Here is a 19293-nt window from a genome sequence, read left to right as displayed (position 1 = left end):
AAATGGATTATGTGTGTGTATGTTTGTGAACAGTTTGTCTACATAGCAGGGTTTCATGGAGCCCCGGCTGCAGGTTTGGGTACAGGCTGCAGGTGCCTGGAGAGCACCGTGCACTTGCTGCACAGAAGTAGGTGGCTGCGTCTCCGGGCTGGGAGTCCTTGATGTGCAATGAGAAGTGTTTGGCATTTCCGTTGGAGGAAACTGTGAATCTTCCATCTTCCTTTTTATTCCCACCTGAACTTTTGGCTATCAAGAATTCAGGGCCTTGACCAGGGTATTGCCGGTACCATGAGAAATAGTCAAATAGACTGTTCTCATAAGTACAGTTCAGAATTGAAATTGCTCCTTCGTGGACTACCAGGGGCTGAGGGCTCTGTTTCACCTGCTGTTGGTCACTTTTTCCATCCTGTTGTCCACTCACCCCTGATTAAGAAGAAAAATTCATTAGATCTGCAAATTTATATCTCATCCTATAAATTTCTACCAGCATGACTCTGTCTGTATCCCAATCTTTCATTCCCCCAAATTAAACTTATCCTAGGGTTTCTCCTCCATTACTCACAGCCTGGTTGAAGCCACAGAATTAAAAACGATGCTCCCAGAATCCTCTCCATTGTTCCTGGCACAAAAGCTCAGTGACAGCTGGTCTTCGCAGCCCGCGAGGAAGCTGACTGTAAGCTCACAGCTGCTGTAATGCTTTCAAGAGGCCCCACCCTCTCACAAGGACTTTCACTGAAAGCTATTTTTGCAAAGCAAGTACTTCCCCTTTTTGCCCTAACTTAAAATTGCTGAAAATTTCATTGAAAACCAGAAATCCCCTATTTACACATGAAACATGATCAGTTACAAACTATCTCCCTCTATCCTGTTCTTCCTTCTCCTCACACTTCCTAGAACGTTAAATGTCACGTACAAGGGCACCTTGATGTGTCAATAGGGGTGATATGATTTTACAGTAGGGGAGACAGGGACTCCCATGGAGTCCCAGGATTAGTACAGAGAGTGGCATTTCTTTTTTAATATAAAAATAAAGTTTATTGAGGACACACAAGGGACATAATATACCATTACAAGCAAAAGTCATGGATCAGAAGAGAAAGAATAGACAGCCCTTTTGCCCTCATGGAACTTAAATTTTAATATAATTTTTCAGGTGTATCCACAATTTACATGACCCTAAGAAATGATAGAAGACAGTCAAATCAATTTTAATTTCTTTGTATTTCTTCTAAAATATAAACCAGGCCAATGAAATATTTCTAATAATATACATGGGGACTATAAATTGAGAAGTACTGGAATTATCTGGTCTGGAGGAGTTTCAATCACCAAACACATAAGAGAGGCTAGAAAAATTCTGTACACTTTAGAAGATCTGGCCACAACCATTCAGTAATGTGACATTTTTTGGTAGTTCTCATCATGGGTTTGATCAAACATTTACTATTTTATCCAACCTTTATCCTCATAGGTAGAATACAAAAATACAAAAAAAATCCATTTGGTTTTTGATGCTAACACAACAGGATGTAAAGACAGAAATTAAGGATAAATTCCAAAACATCCCTAAAAATAGTGTTGCTCTGCATTATCAATAATAGAAGTTGAAAGAAATAACACACTTTTCTGAAGTACAGAGAGAACTTTGTTGTGTCTGTATTTGATGTCATTTCAAATCCAGTCCAAGAAAAGCATCATTTCAGTCCAACAGGAGACAGTAAGAGTTCCATTCCTCAGACTAATCCCATTTGACTCCAGCACTCCAAGGGGATTCTTAATTGTTAAACTTTTGATATGTTTTCTTTTCATTTATTTATTCATTAATGCATTGCTTCAATATATGTTTACTGAGTGCTAGTACATGAGCAATACTTGGGTCTCATTCCTGAAAGAGACACAATCCCAGTCTTCAGCGAACCTAGCCCCAGTATTTGAGTACTTTCAGATAAAAGATGCTGAAGAGAAATGTGTATCTATATGATGTGACAAAAAAATAAAAAATAAAACAAACAAACCAGTAATGAGCTCTACTTCTGGCCCAGAGAGACAATGGTTCCAATGGACGGATGCTTGGATTGGCACTTACACCAGCAGCAGTTTTTCCTTTTTAAAAATGGGGTGAGGGAATTCTAGGCACAGATTAACTCAGTGGTTGGAGACTGGGCTGTGTCTGGGTGGAAACATTATAAATTTGTATTCAAGAAGCTAATATGGTCCTGATCTTGAAGAACAACCTGTATTAGTCAAAGAAGTGTTGATTTCCAAAGTCATAGTTTTCAAACTAGTAGACTAGAATATACACAGATACTACTTAGGTAGATGGATATATGCATGCATGCATACATACATACATACATACTTATCCACATACAAATATGCATAATTTATAGATCAAAACTGAAGCTAATAGGAGATTAAAAAGTCATTAGATTTTTAAAGGCTAATTTGTGGCTTCTTGGAGAATGTGGGACAAATGTTAATCTTTTCTGAAGCACCACTGCCCCTTTGTGGCCCTATAGAGAAGTTACACTGTACAATTGTATAAGGTTTCTTAAATGTTCATGCTTACCATCCATGCATCAATCAGAGCACTGATATGAATGTCTGAGTATTCTTCTTAGGCCAATGATTTCTCAGGACAGAAGGAAATTTTGCCCTTGATGAGGTTTCCCCCTGTGAAACCTCTGTTTCCGCTAACTGAGGTGTGTCTCACGTGGATCTGGAAGCCTTGGTTGGGATGCTAGACCTACCAGGAGAAAACAGGGCTTCGGATATATTCATGGAGGGACCTCACCTGCCCTAGGGTCCCTTCAAAGACAGGAACTGGTCCTCAAGCTGAATCACTGCACGGGGCTGTCTTTCCTCCCGTAATAGCAACATCAGATCAAGGAGAGCCCTTCACACTAAAGAGAACACTAAGTAGATTCTAAATCAAACTACTTTTTCTAACTCTTTGTCAACACTTAATATTGTTGCTTTATTACTCTTAGCCAACGTAATGGTGTATAGTGGTCTCACTGTGGTAGCAATTTGAATTTCCCTGATGACTAATGATGCAGAACAGGGGTTTACAATCTTTTTCCATAATGGGTAGAATAGTAAATACTTTTGGCTTTGCAGGCCACTCAGTCTCTGTTGCAGCTACTGAACTCTGCCACTGTGGCATGAAAGAAGCCACTGATAATACATGAATAAATGAGCGCTGCGATGCTCCAATACAACTTTTCTTACAAGAATAGGTGGCTGAATAGATTTGGTCATGGGTCATATTTTGTTGATTCTTGATGTAGAGAATGCTGTGGCTTCACAGGGGAATTCTCCAAACATTTAAGGAAAAGTTAGTCCCCATCCTGCTCAAACTTTTCCAGAAAACTGAAGAATAGTGAGTACTCCCAAACTTTTTCAATAAGGCCAGCAGTATTTTGATACACAAACCAGACGATGATACTACAAAAAAAGAAAAATACAGGTCAAAACTCAGAGATGCAAAAACCCTCAGCAAATATTGGGAAACTGAATTCAACAATACATACACATTATGAGTAAGTAGGATTTTTCCAGGTGTGCAACGTTGGTTGAATATCCACAAATCAATCACTGTGATATACTAACAGAATGAAGGATAAAGTTACATGATTATCTCAATGGATGGAGAAAATTCATTTGATAAAATTCAGCATCTATTTATGTTAAAATTCTCAATAAACTTGGTATAGAGGGAACATACCTTAAATAATAAAGGCCGTTTATGACCTATCCACAGCTAACCTTATACTTAATGATTAAAAAACCAAAACTTTTTCTCTAAGATCAGAAACAAAACTAGGATGCCCACTCTCTTCACTTGTACTTAACATAGTATTTAAGATTTTAGCCACAGCAATCAGACAGAACAAAGAAATAAAAAACATCCAAATTGGAGAGAAAGAAATAAAGCTGTCACTGTTTGCAGATGGCCTGATATTCAATGTAGAAAATTATGAAGACACCAACAGAACACTTTAAGGACTAATAAATAAATTCAATAAAGTTGCAGGGTACACAATGAATATACAGAAAAAGTTTCATTTGTACACGCTAATAATAACGATCAGAAAGATAACCGAAGAAAACAACACAATCTAAAATTAAATGAAAAAGATTAAATTCCAGGAATGAATTTAACCAAGAAGGTGAAAGATCTTTACTCTGAAAAGAAAAAAACATTGATAAAGGAAATTGAAGGCAATAGAAATAAATAGATAAGCATTCCATGTTTATGAGTAGGAAGGATTACTATTGTCAAGATGTCCACCCTAACAAAAGACATCCACAGATTCAAGATTTTAAGACACTACAGGCTTAAAGTAAAATAGTAAAAAGCAATTAGCTGTAATACCTCTTTACTCATTTTTGTTTCTTAGTCCTATAACACTTCACAGAAGGTTTTAATTGTTTTTTATTGCGTTGTTTCAGTAATACCCCCGTTATGCTCAGTTGCTGGCTGCTCTTTAATTTTCCTTTCTGTCTAACCTTCCCGTGTTTAAAAGATAGTGTTTATAAGAGTGGCTGACACAGCTGAGGCCCTCAAGAGGGACCTGTTCCGTGGAAATTCACACACAAATACACACACATGTCAACAAGCACTACTACTGAAAATATAGGAATAAATAAAACTGAAATTATTTAAGGTTGGTAGGAATGTATTATTTTCTTATATTAGCAAAAGGCATCAGAAAATTAACAATAACTTTTTTTGTTTGTTAGTTTCTTTGCCTTTAATTTTTAGAAGCTGGTAGAAACCACACAAAGTGTCATTCTGAATAATATAGAACAACAAAAAATACTGTGACTATGGAGAATCTAAAAATAAGTTTTTCTAGTCTACTGTCTCATTTCAGAGTTTTTTTAATTTTAGAGGATCTTATCTCTAAGACCACATGAGGGGCTGTTGTCTTTCTTTTCTTGATGAAAACCAAAATTTACTTTGAGAAAATCAAGAGAATTTGATAAAGGCTAACACTTGTGTATGGTGAATATGCCCATAAAACAAGATAAATTCCTGACTTTAATAAAGTATATCAATCAAAATACCAAAAGTCAGTGTTATGTACTACAAGATCACGAAACAGACAAGTACACTATACCCACTTTTATTCATGGTTGTTCTGGGGGGCCTGGGTCAAATCAGGAAAAGGAAATAACATGAATTAAGTTTCAGAAGGGAGAAGTTACACCCTGTTTATTCATGGGTGACACACTTGTGTAGGCAGGAAATGTAAAAGTGTCCATGAACAAACTGTAAGAACTAGAACTGACAGGTGTGTTAGTTAACAAGGCCATTGAAATGTTACGGAAACGACAGGCCAGTCAAGAAACAAGCACCACTCGGAGGGTTGGAGTACTCAGATGTATTATGCCGGCGGGCTCAGAGGGGCTTCTGTTCTGAAGCTCTGAGCACCTTCAAGATGTGCACATGAGGTTTTATAGGGTAAAGTACAAGCTTGGGGTATTCGGCCAATAGGCATGGAACAGCTTTAGCAGCATTATCATCACAAAAGTGGAGGCGGGAAGGCAGCAAACCAACATTCCAAAGCCAGATATGTATCTTTGAAAATCCAGCTGGCTAGCAAAAAACATGAACAGCAAACCAACACTAATTAACCTAGATTTACAAGTTAGTCTAGCAGAACTCAGATCAGTATTCCAATACTTAGACTTGTTAGCCCAGCCCAGCCTCTCCTTCACATTCCTAGACTTATGAGTTATCTTGTCAGACCAGCCCGGTTTTTCCTTCACAAAACCCCAAAATCAATTTCATTTCTAGATTCCAGACAAAAACATTAGAAAAATGTATTAAAATGTCATTTATCAAATACTTGTTAACTATTTTGATACAAGGCATGCAAGTACTCTACAAGAATTTTTTAACATTAAGAAAAGAAATTAGAGAAGGCCTGCATGAAGAGAATATCGGATGAATCTAAAGACCCCATATATTAAGATGTCAGTTTTCCCAAATGAATCCACAAATTCAACACAATCTCAATCAAATGATGAGTAATCTTTTGTGGTAAAAGCTAATTCTATAATTTATGTGGAAATGCAAAGACCTAGAATAAATCTTGAGTAAGAAAAAGGAAGTTTGACTTGCATTTCCGGATTTCAAAACATACATGAAGGCCCAGTAATTAAGACAGAATGTTCTGTTGGTATGAGGATAAAATAAAGACACCAATAAACAGAATCAAAGTCAAAAATAGGCCCAAATACATATTCTATCAATTGACTTTCTCCAAAAATACCTATGCAATTCCACCGGGAATAAGGGCTTGCTAGAATAATTGCTAGAGCAAATAGCTGCTTGCATCTTTTTAAGTACCAGTGTTTTGTAGTTGTCTTTATATCTAATTGCTTTATTGCCCTGGCTACAATGTCTAGCAGGATGCTGAAAGGAGAGTGAAGACTGTGGTTATTCTTGCTTTGTTCCCAGTCTTAGAGAAAAGTACATAGACTTTTACCAGTAAATATACTATTAGCTATTGAGGAAATTCCCCACTATTTCTATGTTTCTCAGAGTTTTCACCATGGTGACTGTTGAATATTGTCAAATGCTTTTTCTACATAAATTAATGTGATCATATGACTCTTTCTTTTATTCTGTTAATATGGTGACTTTTATCAATTGATTTTCAAACATTGAAGAAAGTTTTTCATCCTTGAAAAAAAATCCATTTGTCCTTGATATATTTGTCTTTTTATATATTGATGAATTCTACTTGCTAATATCTTGTTAACAAACTTGTTTCTATAATAATGAAGGATAGTTCTCTGCAGTTTGTTTTTGTTTTTGTTTTTTGGTATGGTCTTTATCTGATTTTGGTATCAGGGGAATACTAGCTTCAAAAACTTGGTGAGGAATTACTATCTTCTGGAAGAAATTGTGTAGAATTTGTGGTAATATTTCCTCATTGTTCGGTAGAAATCTGCAGTAACAACATATGAGACTGGGGATTTTTTGTTGTTGTTGTTGTTAAAAATTCATTTCTTCATAGACATTGTGACTTCAGCTTTCTCTGGCTCCTGCCCTGAGGACAGCTGAGGAGGAGCTGCTCCTGGAGCCCCACAGCGAGGTTTGGGGACAGGCAGCAGGTGCTTTGAGAGCGCTGTGCCCCTGCGCAGAAGTAGGTTCCCACATCTGCAGTCTGGGCGGCCGGGATGTGCAGGAAGCTGTCCTTTCTGGTCTCTCCAAACCGAGCTGTCAGTCTCCCCTGCCTCGTCACGTCTCCACTCTTAGTTAATGTCATCAAGAAGACTGGACGTCCCCCAGGCTGCTGCTTATACCACTGTAAGCTGTTTAAAGGGCTGGTGGTATTGCAGTATGTGGTGAAGTTCTCTCCCTCTTGTAGGGGCACGAATTCAGGAATTTGCTTTAACTGTTGTCCATTCACTTCTGTTCAGAAAAACAGTGGGAGGCATCAGGGTCTGGTTAGAGGTCTATTCTCTCAGCTACAATGGTCTTTCTCATTCTTCTGTGTACTTTCTCCTTCTTTCCATGTCTCCCTCCCCAACTACCTCTTTCTTCCTTTTAGTTTTTGTGTTTTTCTCAACATCTTATCTCTCAATGAGAAAATCTCATTCCTGCAGTTGCCTACAGATAATAACCCACTCTGCTGAATTCTCTGGGAGCAACCAGGGGAATCCCAAACTCACGTGATATTTGCATCCATAAGATCAGAATCGTTGTTATGAGAAACATCTTCCCCTTTATTCCTCTTCAGAAACAGTTGCTGAATCTGACCAAACCTGATGGGTTTCCCTTGTACAAGCTTCTTCCAAACCCTGCCACTACCTTTTGGAAAGAAAGGGGAAAGGAGGGACTGCAGGTTGAGAGCCAATCAGACCTACCATGTTTCACTCAGCTATTTTCAGAAGGGGGTGGGTGTCTGTGTTTGCAGATGCTGCCCCCCTGTGACTAGATCAGAAATTGCTGAATTTCTAACCAATTCCTTACAGAGTGCTTTCTAATTCAAGTCGTATGTAGGTTTGTCAAGGCTTGAAAAGACAGCGTTTACACATACTGATATTGTTTATGGAGGAGTGATTTGCCTTTTAAAAATGGACCCTGTGGTTTGAAACTAAGGCATCAGGAGGAAATAATATATTTCCTTTGTCGTGTCCAGCTTCATCAGACTCACATCGTGTGTGTCTCTACATGTGTCAATGGAGCATATTAGGTCACAGACGTTTTATTAAACGTGGGGAAGACTCCTGACTTATTCTTAGGCAAACCATGATATCAAAATGGAAGATAAAAAGCACCTATTTCTTTGCTGTCATACAGATTGTTAAGCTTTGTAAATTATCCAACTTAGAGTTCATCTTTACTGTTTCAGTATGTTACCTTGCCACATACCAGAGACTCAAAAATCAATGTAATTTGACAAAAAGTCACCAGATAAGATGCGCAGTTTCCCAGAGAGACCATGAAGAGAGACCTGTGTGGGGGCCATGGTCATTCTGAGGACGTCTGGAGTGAGAGGTGAACCCGGCCATGTCTGTTCCAACTGAGCCCAGCTTCCAGGCGCTCCCACTGAGACTGCAGACATAAGTGAGCAGTTTGAGGTGCTCCAGAGCAGCCAAGCCCCCAGGTGTGAGCTGGAGCAGAAGTGTCATGAGGTAATAAAATGGTGGCTGTCGCAAGTCGCTGAGGTTTGGGGTGATTTTTATGCAGCAAAACACAACTGCACTGAGGTCCTGTGGAGCAGAGTCCTGGTGAGGACTTGTGAGAAGTTGGCAAGAATAAATTGTGCTTTTTCTCTCTCTGGTTGCCTCTGACAGCTGGGCCTGGGGCATCTGCCCTTTTCACCAAACTTCCTTTCACGTATGTGTCACAAAGCCCTGCTGCCACTGCTGGGATGGAACGGGAGCTCTGGGTCTCCACTCACAGGCGCAGCTGGCTGATTGCTCACGTTGGGGCCCTGCAGTAAACAGGGAGGTGGAGCTTTTCATGTTCAATGTGGCGTTTATAATTCACTCATTCTTCTCACTACATGTGACATAACTTTAAAAAAAAATGAGGGACTACTTAAAAGATCATGTAACTCAGCAAATAATCAATATTTAACAGACTATTTTCAATTTCAGATCATTGAGAACACCCAAAACTGAGACTTTTGACACGCTTCCTTAGTTACTTGTGACTTTCATAAAGACATGCACACTTACTTGTGTGGAAGAGTTTTACCCTCTCACGTGGTGGCAAGCATGGGCCCAAGGAAGGTGGAGTCATGGGTCCATCTAAGTAGCTTTCTACGCTGAAGTGCTGTATAAGCAAAGTCAAATTTTTATTCTATGGTGAGAAATGCCATGAAGTATTGTGTTGCAGCAATGAGCAGATGTGCCAAATTTTGACCTTGCTTTTTTCTGTGCCTTATGTTTCTACATATTCAGAGTTAGCTAAAGACACAGGATCATTATTGACAATATTAGAATTTTCATCCATTGATATTTGTGCCAGTAATGATGGGGACCCAGTTCGGGGGTTGACCAGCAGCTCTTCTCCATACTGTTTCACTCCACGAGCACGAGTGTGCAGTGAGCTGGGGGTTCTCCTCACTCAGTCTTGTACTCAGACTTTCAGTTCTAAACATGCAGTTTGCTAGATGGAGCAGAACGGATTCAGGCATTCCGTCTGATGGTCATAGATATTCATTACTGCCTGTGAATGATCTTTGAAAAAAAATCTTTCATGCATGTACATCTTAATTGGTTCCAGTCAGGGATTTGTATGCAATCCAATATGGGTTTTATAATATGTATTATTTTTTCCTAAGCATGAGAAAATGACAGTAATAAGATTTTAAAAACATAAATCTACAAAAAAAGAAAGAGAGAAAAAAATAGTACGTAATAAAAGACAGCGAGAGAGAATAGCAACATAATTCAGGAAGCTGGACAGCAGCTGGATAACTAGTTACTAATGTAGACGTTGGGAGAAAACTGCATCTCAAGCTGTTGCTTGAAGAAGCACAGAAGGAAGTTGATCTTGTTGACAAAATCCAGAAAGCCTCCAGAATTAAAGGTCTCCAGAGGAACGATGGGGTATTAAACCGGTGGATTATTTGGAAAGCTGCAGAGTGAGTGCAGCGCCAGATATGCAACCAGCCTCATACACCTGGGGATTAGAAATGAAGAAACTCAGACCATAGAGTTCAATTATTGTTCAATATCACAGTCAGAGACACTGGAGGAGAGACCAAGTGTCATTACGGGTGATTTTCAAAAATGCAAATAGCCCCCATGAGGAAAAGTGAAAAACATGTGTCCATGTAGGGGAAAGGTTGAAGTAAACCAAAATCTGCAATGAGTTAAATGAAGCGGAATTGCCTGTTCTGGTATGAAACAGGCAGATTCCATGCCAGGTGTGTGAGAAAAGTCTTCTCCACCTGTCCCCATGTTGCGTTCATGCATGTGTAGAAATCGGACAGAAGGACTAGCTCTTAGGATGAGTCCCAATGTGGGAGGGTAAATATTACCGTAGATTAACCAGATTGTTTTAGGTAGGTTTGAGTTACTATCTAGTTCACTTGGAATCCTGGCAAAAGAGGAAGCAAGGGATCTGACTCAGTGACACGGCTAATATGTTGCAAGAAGTCCAGGTTAGTGATGCTTAGTAACAGTGCAGGTAGTTTAGGGAGCAACAGTGACTGAATTATTGAAAACACTGTAATTCATTGAATTTGCATTTTCTACCCGATTTTTGCCTCTTCATCAACGCTGGCACCAGAGCAGCAGCAGGCACCGGTTTGGGCAGGGGCTGCAGGTGACTGCAGGGCACTGTGTGGAGGCACAGAGGGATGCGGCTGAGTCCTCGGGCTGGGGTCCTTTGATGTGCAGGGAGCTGTGACCGTCCATAGTACTCAGAGTGACTCTGACTTGTCCTTCCTCCTTTTCATCCCCATTTAGTGTCATTACAAACAGGTTCTGGGGACTTCTTGCAGGTTCCCATCTGTACCAGTGAGAAGCATAAAAAGAGCTGGAAAGGAAACTGCAGGTGGCATTGGTGCTGTCTCCTTCCTGAACGTGCAACCATGGAGGACCCTGTTTCATGCTCAAGAGGAGGCTCCCTCCTGTTCAGAAAGACAAAGTCAGACATAGAGACTGATCTCTGCACAGAGGGTTCACTGTCTTCACACTTTCCCAGACAGAACCTAGAGGTGCCTGCCTGCATCCTCCTCCTTCCCCATCACCACCCCAGACTGCTCAGAGTTGCTTTGGCTGTCCCTGAACTTACCACCAAGATGAAGCCACAGGATCAGCAATGAGACCGGCCAAGGATTCCTCTCCATTTATCCTACCCAAGGTCCTCAGCAGAGGAACGTTCTGCAGTCTAGACCTGTGGAATATTCTGCTTCAGAAAACAGGATTCTGCATCTGGTTGCCCAGCCAATCAGAGACAAGACCCCATCAATGTCCTAGAAACACACCAACCATTTCTGCCTTAGAATCAGATTTATTTATTTATTTATTTATTTATTTATTTATTTATTTATTTATTTATTTTTGGTTCAAAAGGACGGATCAAACCCGCTGTCCTGAGACCAGCTTCACAAACACTTAGGACATCTCCCCTGAGTCACAACTCAAAGAGAACCGACAACCTTTCAGAAGTGGGCGGACTATTGGTGGACTGCTAGTGTTCAGCTTGGGACACTAGGATGACAGTCTGCGGCAGGAAAAACATTTTGGCTAGCAAACTTTAATATGAATTTTCAGCAAAATTTTTAAAACTTTGAAATCCCCCAAATTATAAATGTTCACACATATCATGTGCTTTAGCCGTATGTACAATATTCCGAGACAAAAGTGACACAATAGAGCTACTATTAGTCACAATTTTCAAACAAGAAGACTAAAGCTCAAATAGACTGAGTTATTCCCTAGAGTCCAGACATCTGGGAAGTGGCTGGGTAAGAATCAGAACACATTCTTGTCTGGTGTGGAGTCTATGGTGTTTGGATTCTGCCACGTTATGTACACTTGTGATGCTCAGTAAATGTTTTAAATGTAATAATGGGAGCCTACACTGTGGTTACTCTTCCTATGAGCCACAAAATGGGAACAATCCAAATGTCCATCAGCTGGTGAATGGAGAAACAAACCATGGTATATTAACTAATGAATTACCATTCAGCAAAACAGGAGCTAAATACCAATATATGCTACAGCAAAAATTAACTTCAGAAACTTTATGTTAATGAAAAAAGCCAGACACAAGAAGTCAAATCCTGAATGATTCCATGTATATGAAATATTCAGAAAATGAATGTATAGAGAGATAAAGTAGATCAGCGGTTGCCTAGGTCCAAGGGTTGGAAGATGGATTAACTAATTGGGCACAAAGGATCTTTTTGCGGTTATAAAAAATTTTAAATCTCGATGACGGGAATGATTTCAAAACTCAGCTAATTTCCTAAAAATCATTGAACTGTAAATTCAAACTGGATGAATTTTATGGAATGTTAATTATACCTCCAAAACTTACTTAAAATTAAATGAGAATTATGTTCTAACTTGCCTGTTTCATAGTCCAGGAATAATGTTAGTTTGATTCTGCATGCATATAGCCATTTACACAGTGATTTTGGTGTCCAGAATTTCCCCAGGAGCTCCAAACATTATAAATGCATAATTCTCTGTTCCTTGTGAGCTCAAAATATAGTTGGAAAAATGTAATATGTCCAGGGAGATTTTAATATTACCGGATATCATTGATTAAGATTGTTCAGAATCAGAATGTGCTTCTGGGAAAATGGTAGTGTAAACTGACTACATAAGCTTCTTTCCAGAGAAATAAAGGAAACAGTATGGGGCAGGTGCTAACATCAGGGAAGCGATCCTTCCATATACTCAAACTTAAATGGTGTTTCAAAAAGTGGAACGCAATTGCAAGGCATTTCAATGGCTAATCTTTATCTTTCCATGGCAAGAAAAGAGATGCAGCTATGGTTAATAAAGGAAATCCTAAAAAGTCTCATTAGTGTCTCCTAACTTATAAGTGTAAGGTGTAGGGTTAGGAGGGAACTGCTAGACAAACAGAAACCACTACATGTCAGGGTCCTTCTTTTTGGTTCTCCAGGTCACAGCATTCAGTCCACCTGCTGATACGACAGTGAGGGCATCACCACACCTCTCAGACAGCCACGTCCTTTGGAAATTGTTTCTGATGAAAATACTAATCCCATGATAAATTCACCCACCTGTTAGAGGGGCTGTGTCCAGGGCAAGCAGTGGATACCTCCAACAAAGAGCCAGGAGCATTCCTTCAACTATTAGGGCAGATTCCTGCAGCCTCAAGCCTCAGAATTATCTGAAACAGAGGCCAAGCCAATTGACCATGAGATAAATTCAATAAATCTTGCCTGAAGTGACTTGAAGGACATAAATGTTGACAATTCTAAGCAAACAACATAAAGATTAGTCAAGCTCAACCTTTTATATTAGTCTTTGAATAGCATGGAATCTAGATAGAATTTTAGCTTTTGTATATTTATTCAACATATGTATGTTACAGAACCAGACGTGGGTCTGGTCAACCATGTGCGCCAAATCCAATCTACTGACACCCGGTGGTGGTGAAGGAAAGTGCAGTGTTTATCGGGGCACCAAGCAAGGAGTCCAGGAAGGTAGGGCTCCAAAGGCCCAAACAGCCCAATGGCTTTCAGGGAAAGGTTTTTAAAGACCAAGGGGAGGGAGGTGGGTTTATGGGTGTGTGGTCAGCTCACGGACATTCCTCTGATTGGTTGGTGGTGAGATAATTAGGGGCCAGCATCATCAACCTCTGGTTCCAACTGGTCTGGGGTCTGCATGCTGGTGGGAGCACCCAGTTAACTTCTTCCACCTGGTGGGGGTTTCAGCATTTGCAAAACAGCTCAAAGGACACACCTCAGAATATTTTGTATAGCCCTTGAGGAGGAAGTAAAGGTCCTTGACTTTGTTTAATGGCTAAACTATTATTAGTTTGTCTTGCTTGACAGTTTTCCTTTCTTTCCACCATTTTTCACTTTTCTGATTAATTTATTCTTGGGAACTCAGGGAAGGCCTAGGAGGCTAAAGTTTTTCTATATACAAGTGACAGGCAGAGGACATGGTTTGGGGGCAGGGGTTCTGTTCTGGGAAGGCTCCATAGTGTCCTGCTGGGTGACAATGTATATATATTGATTGAGCTTCTTGTGTGCTAAGCAGTGTCCAGGCATGGAGGATGCAGTAGTGAAGAGGAACTAAATGGCCTATAGTGCAATAGGAGGAAAAACAAATAAATGGATATTTAAAAAAATAAGATAATTCTAAAGAGTGATAAGCACTTTAAAGAAAACACAATGCTGTACTGAGATAGTGACTCTCAATGGTGGTGTCAATGTGGTGAGGAAAGGCATCCGCTCTCACCAGGGTATGGCGCCAAGGCTCCACTCTGACACTGACTCTGCAGCACCAGGCAGGCAGTGAACCTCCCTCATGTGCAATTTCTTTTTCTAGAAGTAACCAGCATCTTTCTGTTGAGCACTGACCTCAGCATTGGCACTTATCGCCCCATCCACTTCTGATAAGCTCCTGTGTGGTAGAAACATTCAGTATCCACCTAGATATGAGGAAATTGAAACAAAAAATATTAAATAATTGTCCCATGATCACTCAACTAATGAGTAGTAGATCTCAGATGCAACCCAAGCCTGTGGTCTCAAGCATTTTACTACAGTCCTGCCCTAAGGTGGATGGGTCCAACCTTGAAGAGTTTTAATGAGAATTCAGTGAGAGCGCACATGCGAATCCCCTTGCACGTCACCTTCTCTAGCTTAGGCACTCAACCAGATGCAGGCAATGAACAAAATTTGGGGGAGGGTGATGGCTGGGGGACAGAGTCTAAAATTACAGAGGAATCTATCCACAAGACAAAGTTCAGTATTTCCTGAGGTGTACTGGGCAGTGTACATGGCAGATTTCATGCGTTATCCTAAGTAGCTATGGTCCACCATGTTTCTTATTTGTAATGGGAAATCACTCCACTGGGTGTTGTACTGAGAGACTGGGGGGCATATTATAATGTGCAATGAGTATACCAAGCAGTAGTTGCTACTATTGTTTGTTTTTTCCCATTGCTGACTCTTGATTCCACTTCTCAGGATATTTCTATATACAAGAAAGGACAGAGCAGTGGACACAACTTCACTTACTGGAGAAAAAATTCCCACCTTGTGCAACAATTCTCAGCTTTCTTCCCAAGGCAGCCTATTGCTCTCCCGTCCAAGGCATCCCATGTAGGATATTTGTCTCTTGAAGTTGATCACGTTCACCTCTGGCAGGCAAAAGATGAAAACCCAGCTGGTCCTCCTGAATCCTCTCATGGTTTCTGCACGGGGAAGTTTCGGACTTTGGCTCACCAGTGGCTTGTGTGACCAGGCTTCCCCACCATCTTCTCCAGGAGCACTGGAGGGCAGCAGGGAGGCCAGTGTGAGCCTCACAAAATAGTTCGGCAGGACACCAGGTGGCAGTGCTTCAGCTTTCACACAGCGAGTGTGCTAGAGCCTGATTCTCAAGGAAGGAAAATAGAAAGATTGAGGTAAGGTGTGACATCTGAGCAAAGACATAAAGGCAGTCAGAGGTACAGCATGTGGATGTTTGAGGGGGTAGCGTTGCAGGAGGAAGGGCAAAGGCAATAAGCACAGGTCTTGATAAGGAAACGTGGGTGGAGAGTTTAAGGAATAATATCTCCCTACCCTGCAGCCCCTTCTCTCCCCAGCACACCGCCATGTGAGAACCTTGCTAAAGCCTTCAGCGCTGTCAACTGGGTAGTGGATGATTTCCTCATCTATTGTTTCTGGGGCAATTGGTACCCAGGATTGGCACCGTCTTTCCTAGTTCCCTTTAGGTTCCAGTTTAAACCAGTAATGTCACCATCCCTAACACTTCCCAACTGCCCTATTCTGGGATGAAGTGCTTTTCCATATCCAAGTCTTACACTCTAGGAGCCCAGTAAGATGTTACATTCTGGCTGACAGTGAAAGATAGAGATGATTTTCATAGTTAAGAAAGCTGTTTCTCATTTCCCACAGATTATAAAAAGGTAACAATAAACCATGTCTCATATACTTTGTGATATTTATGTTAGGTAGTGAATCTGTAATGCATACTACAGTGTCTGACATATAGTAAATCAATAAATACAAACTTTGTTTTTTCCTAATAAAACCTGCCATTCCTTCAATTTCCAGATCTACGATCTGTTACTGTTTGCTCTTTTCTCCCTATCAGTTCAGTGATGGAAGCTTCTCGGAAATTTACTTAATCGCTTATTTTCCTGGGGACACACGTTAATTTTCCCTCTCCTCTCGGGATTATATTCTTCTAGCTACATGAATACACTCAAGGTGCTGAAAGGACACAAATGAAATGCTCCTTGAGATTTTATTTTCATTTTCCTAAGGAATAATAATAATAAGGGTTTTTTTGTATATTTATTGGCTATTGAATATCATATTTCTGCATTGGATATCCAAGATTTTACCATTTTCATTAACTGTTTTCTTTTCTTATTGATTTATAGGAGTTTTTAATGCATTCTGCATTTGAGTTCTTTTTCCAAAATATGTATTGCAAATATAGTTTACCAGTCTATGCATTGACTTTCCAATCTCTTAGCAGAGATTTTTAACAGACAATTTAAAAGTGTACTTTTATAAGAAGTTAGCTTCAAACTTTTATGTTTTCTTTAAATGCTTTAAAAATGATTTCCCTTGGTGATGTCTGTTGTTCTGATGTGAAGTCAGGTGTCATTCTTACTGATGTTTCCCAGAATACAATGTATCAATTTTCCCTGAGTCCTGGCAAGATTATTTTCAGTTATATAGACCCTTGTATTTGCTTTCAGTGTCTTGCAAACTTCTGCCAAAACCACAGTGGTGGACCTGCAGAAATCCTGATTCATTTTCATGGCTTTCCACATGACATTTCTCCTGAACATGGAGCTTATTTTCTAGAAAGTCAAGTAAAGCAGTAGGGAGAGGTGCTTGCTCTGAGAAAAAGGTTTCACATTGGGTAATGGAAGAGGTAGTCAGTTCTAAATACCAGCTGCAATCATATGGCCATTTCCAGAAGCAAGAATGATGACAGTTATGAAAATTTCTTTTTCATTTTGATATGAATATATTTATGAACGCATTAACCATTTTTATCTCCCATGTCTTTTTTGCATAAATATAATAACATAAGATGTGCTAATATATGCCAATCTTATATCTCATTATATCTCAGGAGTTAAGGAACAGGATTCAATGGGAGAGTGTGACCCAGCTAGAAGAGCAAAGAACATCACCCCAAAATAGACAAATGAACTTGGCTTACTCCTTGCAAGAGAGAATTAGCATGTTTTAGGTTGAATGATGAATAATTGCATCATATTAGCTGGCAGCAAGGTTTTTTCATCCTCTTTATTTAAGAGTAATTGGGTTAAAAGTGGTACAGAATGATGCCTGGTTGACAAGGAGGGTAATGGAGTAATTTTGTACTGTCCCTAAGTGACTATCTGTAAATGTATCTCCCAGAATTTGCTTCCCTGTGTTTTCCTGGGTTAGGATTGGCTATGAAAGAGACTTGTGCAAGATTTAGAAGATACTTGTCATGAGGCAGCCATTTTTTTCATGTCTTGCTGGCTGGTGCAGGGCTCCAGGCACTGTGGTAGCTCACACATGTTGCTGCTGGTGGGTTAGCCCATCTTGCTGTTGACTCACAATTCGTCCATCTCCCACCACATCTCCTCCTCATCTTCTCTTTGTCTTGGACCAAGTGTACGTGTAGCATGATGGCAAATGACACCCACTGCTCCTGAAGGACACCCAGTGCTGTGAGACGGAAGGAGGTGAGAGACAGACAGCTTTAGTGTTCCCCTTGTCTGCACTGGTCCTCGTGCGTCCTTACAAGTCACAGCTTGTCCATGCGTTTGTCCCCATCCAACTTTCCTTCACAAATGTCACCCCAGTTAACTTAACAGTGAATTCAGGCTCAACACAAGATGCAAAGATAATAGCTTTATGTAGACTCTTCCACAGCATCCAGCAATTGCCTGAGTTCTTATTCTTATAGCTAAACCTTCATTCTATGCGGTTCTGCTTCTCTGATTGTGCCCTAACTGACTCATGGCCTAAAAGGAAAGGAATAAGGAAGTGATTTTCCTGATGTTCCCAGGGAACGGGACCCAGCTTTGTGATGTCTCTTTAAGTGAAACCATCAATTTAAATTTCTATGAGGAAAGTTTTCAATTTTAGTCAACTTTATTCTGCAGGATTGTTTTAATGTCAAAAATTAAAGACTGAGAATGTATTAGTACAATGTTCCAGTGGACACCTGTTTCCAAATGACATAAAAAGGAGCTTTTATTTAGAATTCAGTCTTCTGATCCGGACCACAGACCACACACCCACAGGGCTGCCGTGTCTTGTCTGGGGGCTGCAGGTGTGCATCTCGGCTTGGCTCCTGCAGCAGGGAGCTCTCTCTTATTGCGCTCTGGGGTTTTTGTTCAGCTTGTCCTATTACTTCAAGCACTGTGCTTCCATCGAAAGCACAGAAGTACTTTGCAGAATCCTCCAGCTGTAAGTTTGAGATGGTGAGGCTGAGGGAATTTTCTGCTTTCCTGAAGTTTACAGAGTAGCGGCCACTCTTTGCATTCCCGCTAGATGAATACTGTTGAATAAGGAAAGTCATCTCTCCACTGGGAGGCTGCTTGTACCAAACAATATAGTATGTGCTATAACTTGTTTCATACCGACAGTTCAGGGTGACTGTCTCCCCCACATGAGAGGATACGGCTGGCTGGTCTTGAGTAACTGTCTGGGCCACTCCTGATCCTGTGGGGAAAATCAAAACACAGAGCTGAAGTAGTGAGTAGAATAATGTAGGAATGAGACTAATTTAGGTCTCAAAGAAAAGCCAAATTGAAATAATGATGTTTGCTTTTCTCCAATCTTCCTTTCCTCCCCAAGTCCCTGTGAGGAACCACGTGCAATCCTTTCACCCTGAACATTCCCACCCATGTTTGGAACCATCCCTACCAGAGAAGATGAGGGCCAGGAAGACCCCGAGAAGGCTGGAGAGCGGCATGAGGCATGGGCTCCGCTGCACAGATGTGTTAAGTTCTGCCTGAGCTGACAGTTCTGTGTTTTTGAGTCCCTGTCAACACATATACATAGTACCTGGGTTCTGATGTGACTCCCCCAAACAGGAAGGAGGGTGTGTTCTGTTCATAGACCACGTGGTCTGTGC

At 40.5% G+C, this 19293-nt stretch overlaps 3 gene segments (V, D, J or C); all 3 read right to left on the bottom strand.

Annotated features, from left to right (window-relative positions):
• Positions 1 to 3: 3 nt before the first annotated feature.
• On the bottom strand, positions 4 to 702 carry LOC116664180. The segment is given in 2 exon segments: positions 4 to 423; positions 563 to 702. Coding segments are annotated over 2 exon segments (468 nt in total).
• Positions 700 to 19291, bottom strand: LOC102522458. The segment is given in 3 exon segments: positions 700 to 714; positions 18577 to 18878; positions 19083 to 19291. Coding segments are annotated over 3 exon segments (366 nt in total).
• Positions 10575 to 11670, bottom strand: LOC106728573. The segment is given in 2 exon segments: positions 10575 to 11111; positions 11276 to 11670. Coding segments are annotated over 2 exon segments (414 nt in total).
• Positions 19292 to 19293: the final 2 nt, after the last annotated feature.

Source organism: Camelus ferus, chromosome 6 (assembly GCF_009834535.1).
Source record: "Camelus ferus isolate YT-003-E chromosome 6, BCGSAC_Cfer_1.0, whole genome shotgun sequence".
In the NCBI taxonomy this organism is placed as follows: domain Eukaryota; kingdom Metazoa; phylum Chordata; class Mammalia; order Artiodactyla; family Camelidae; genus Camelus; species Camelus ferus.
Note: the sequence above shows the minus strand (reverse complement) of the source record. Positions and strands in the feature narration are given on the sequence as shown.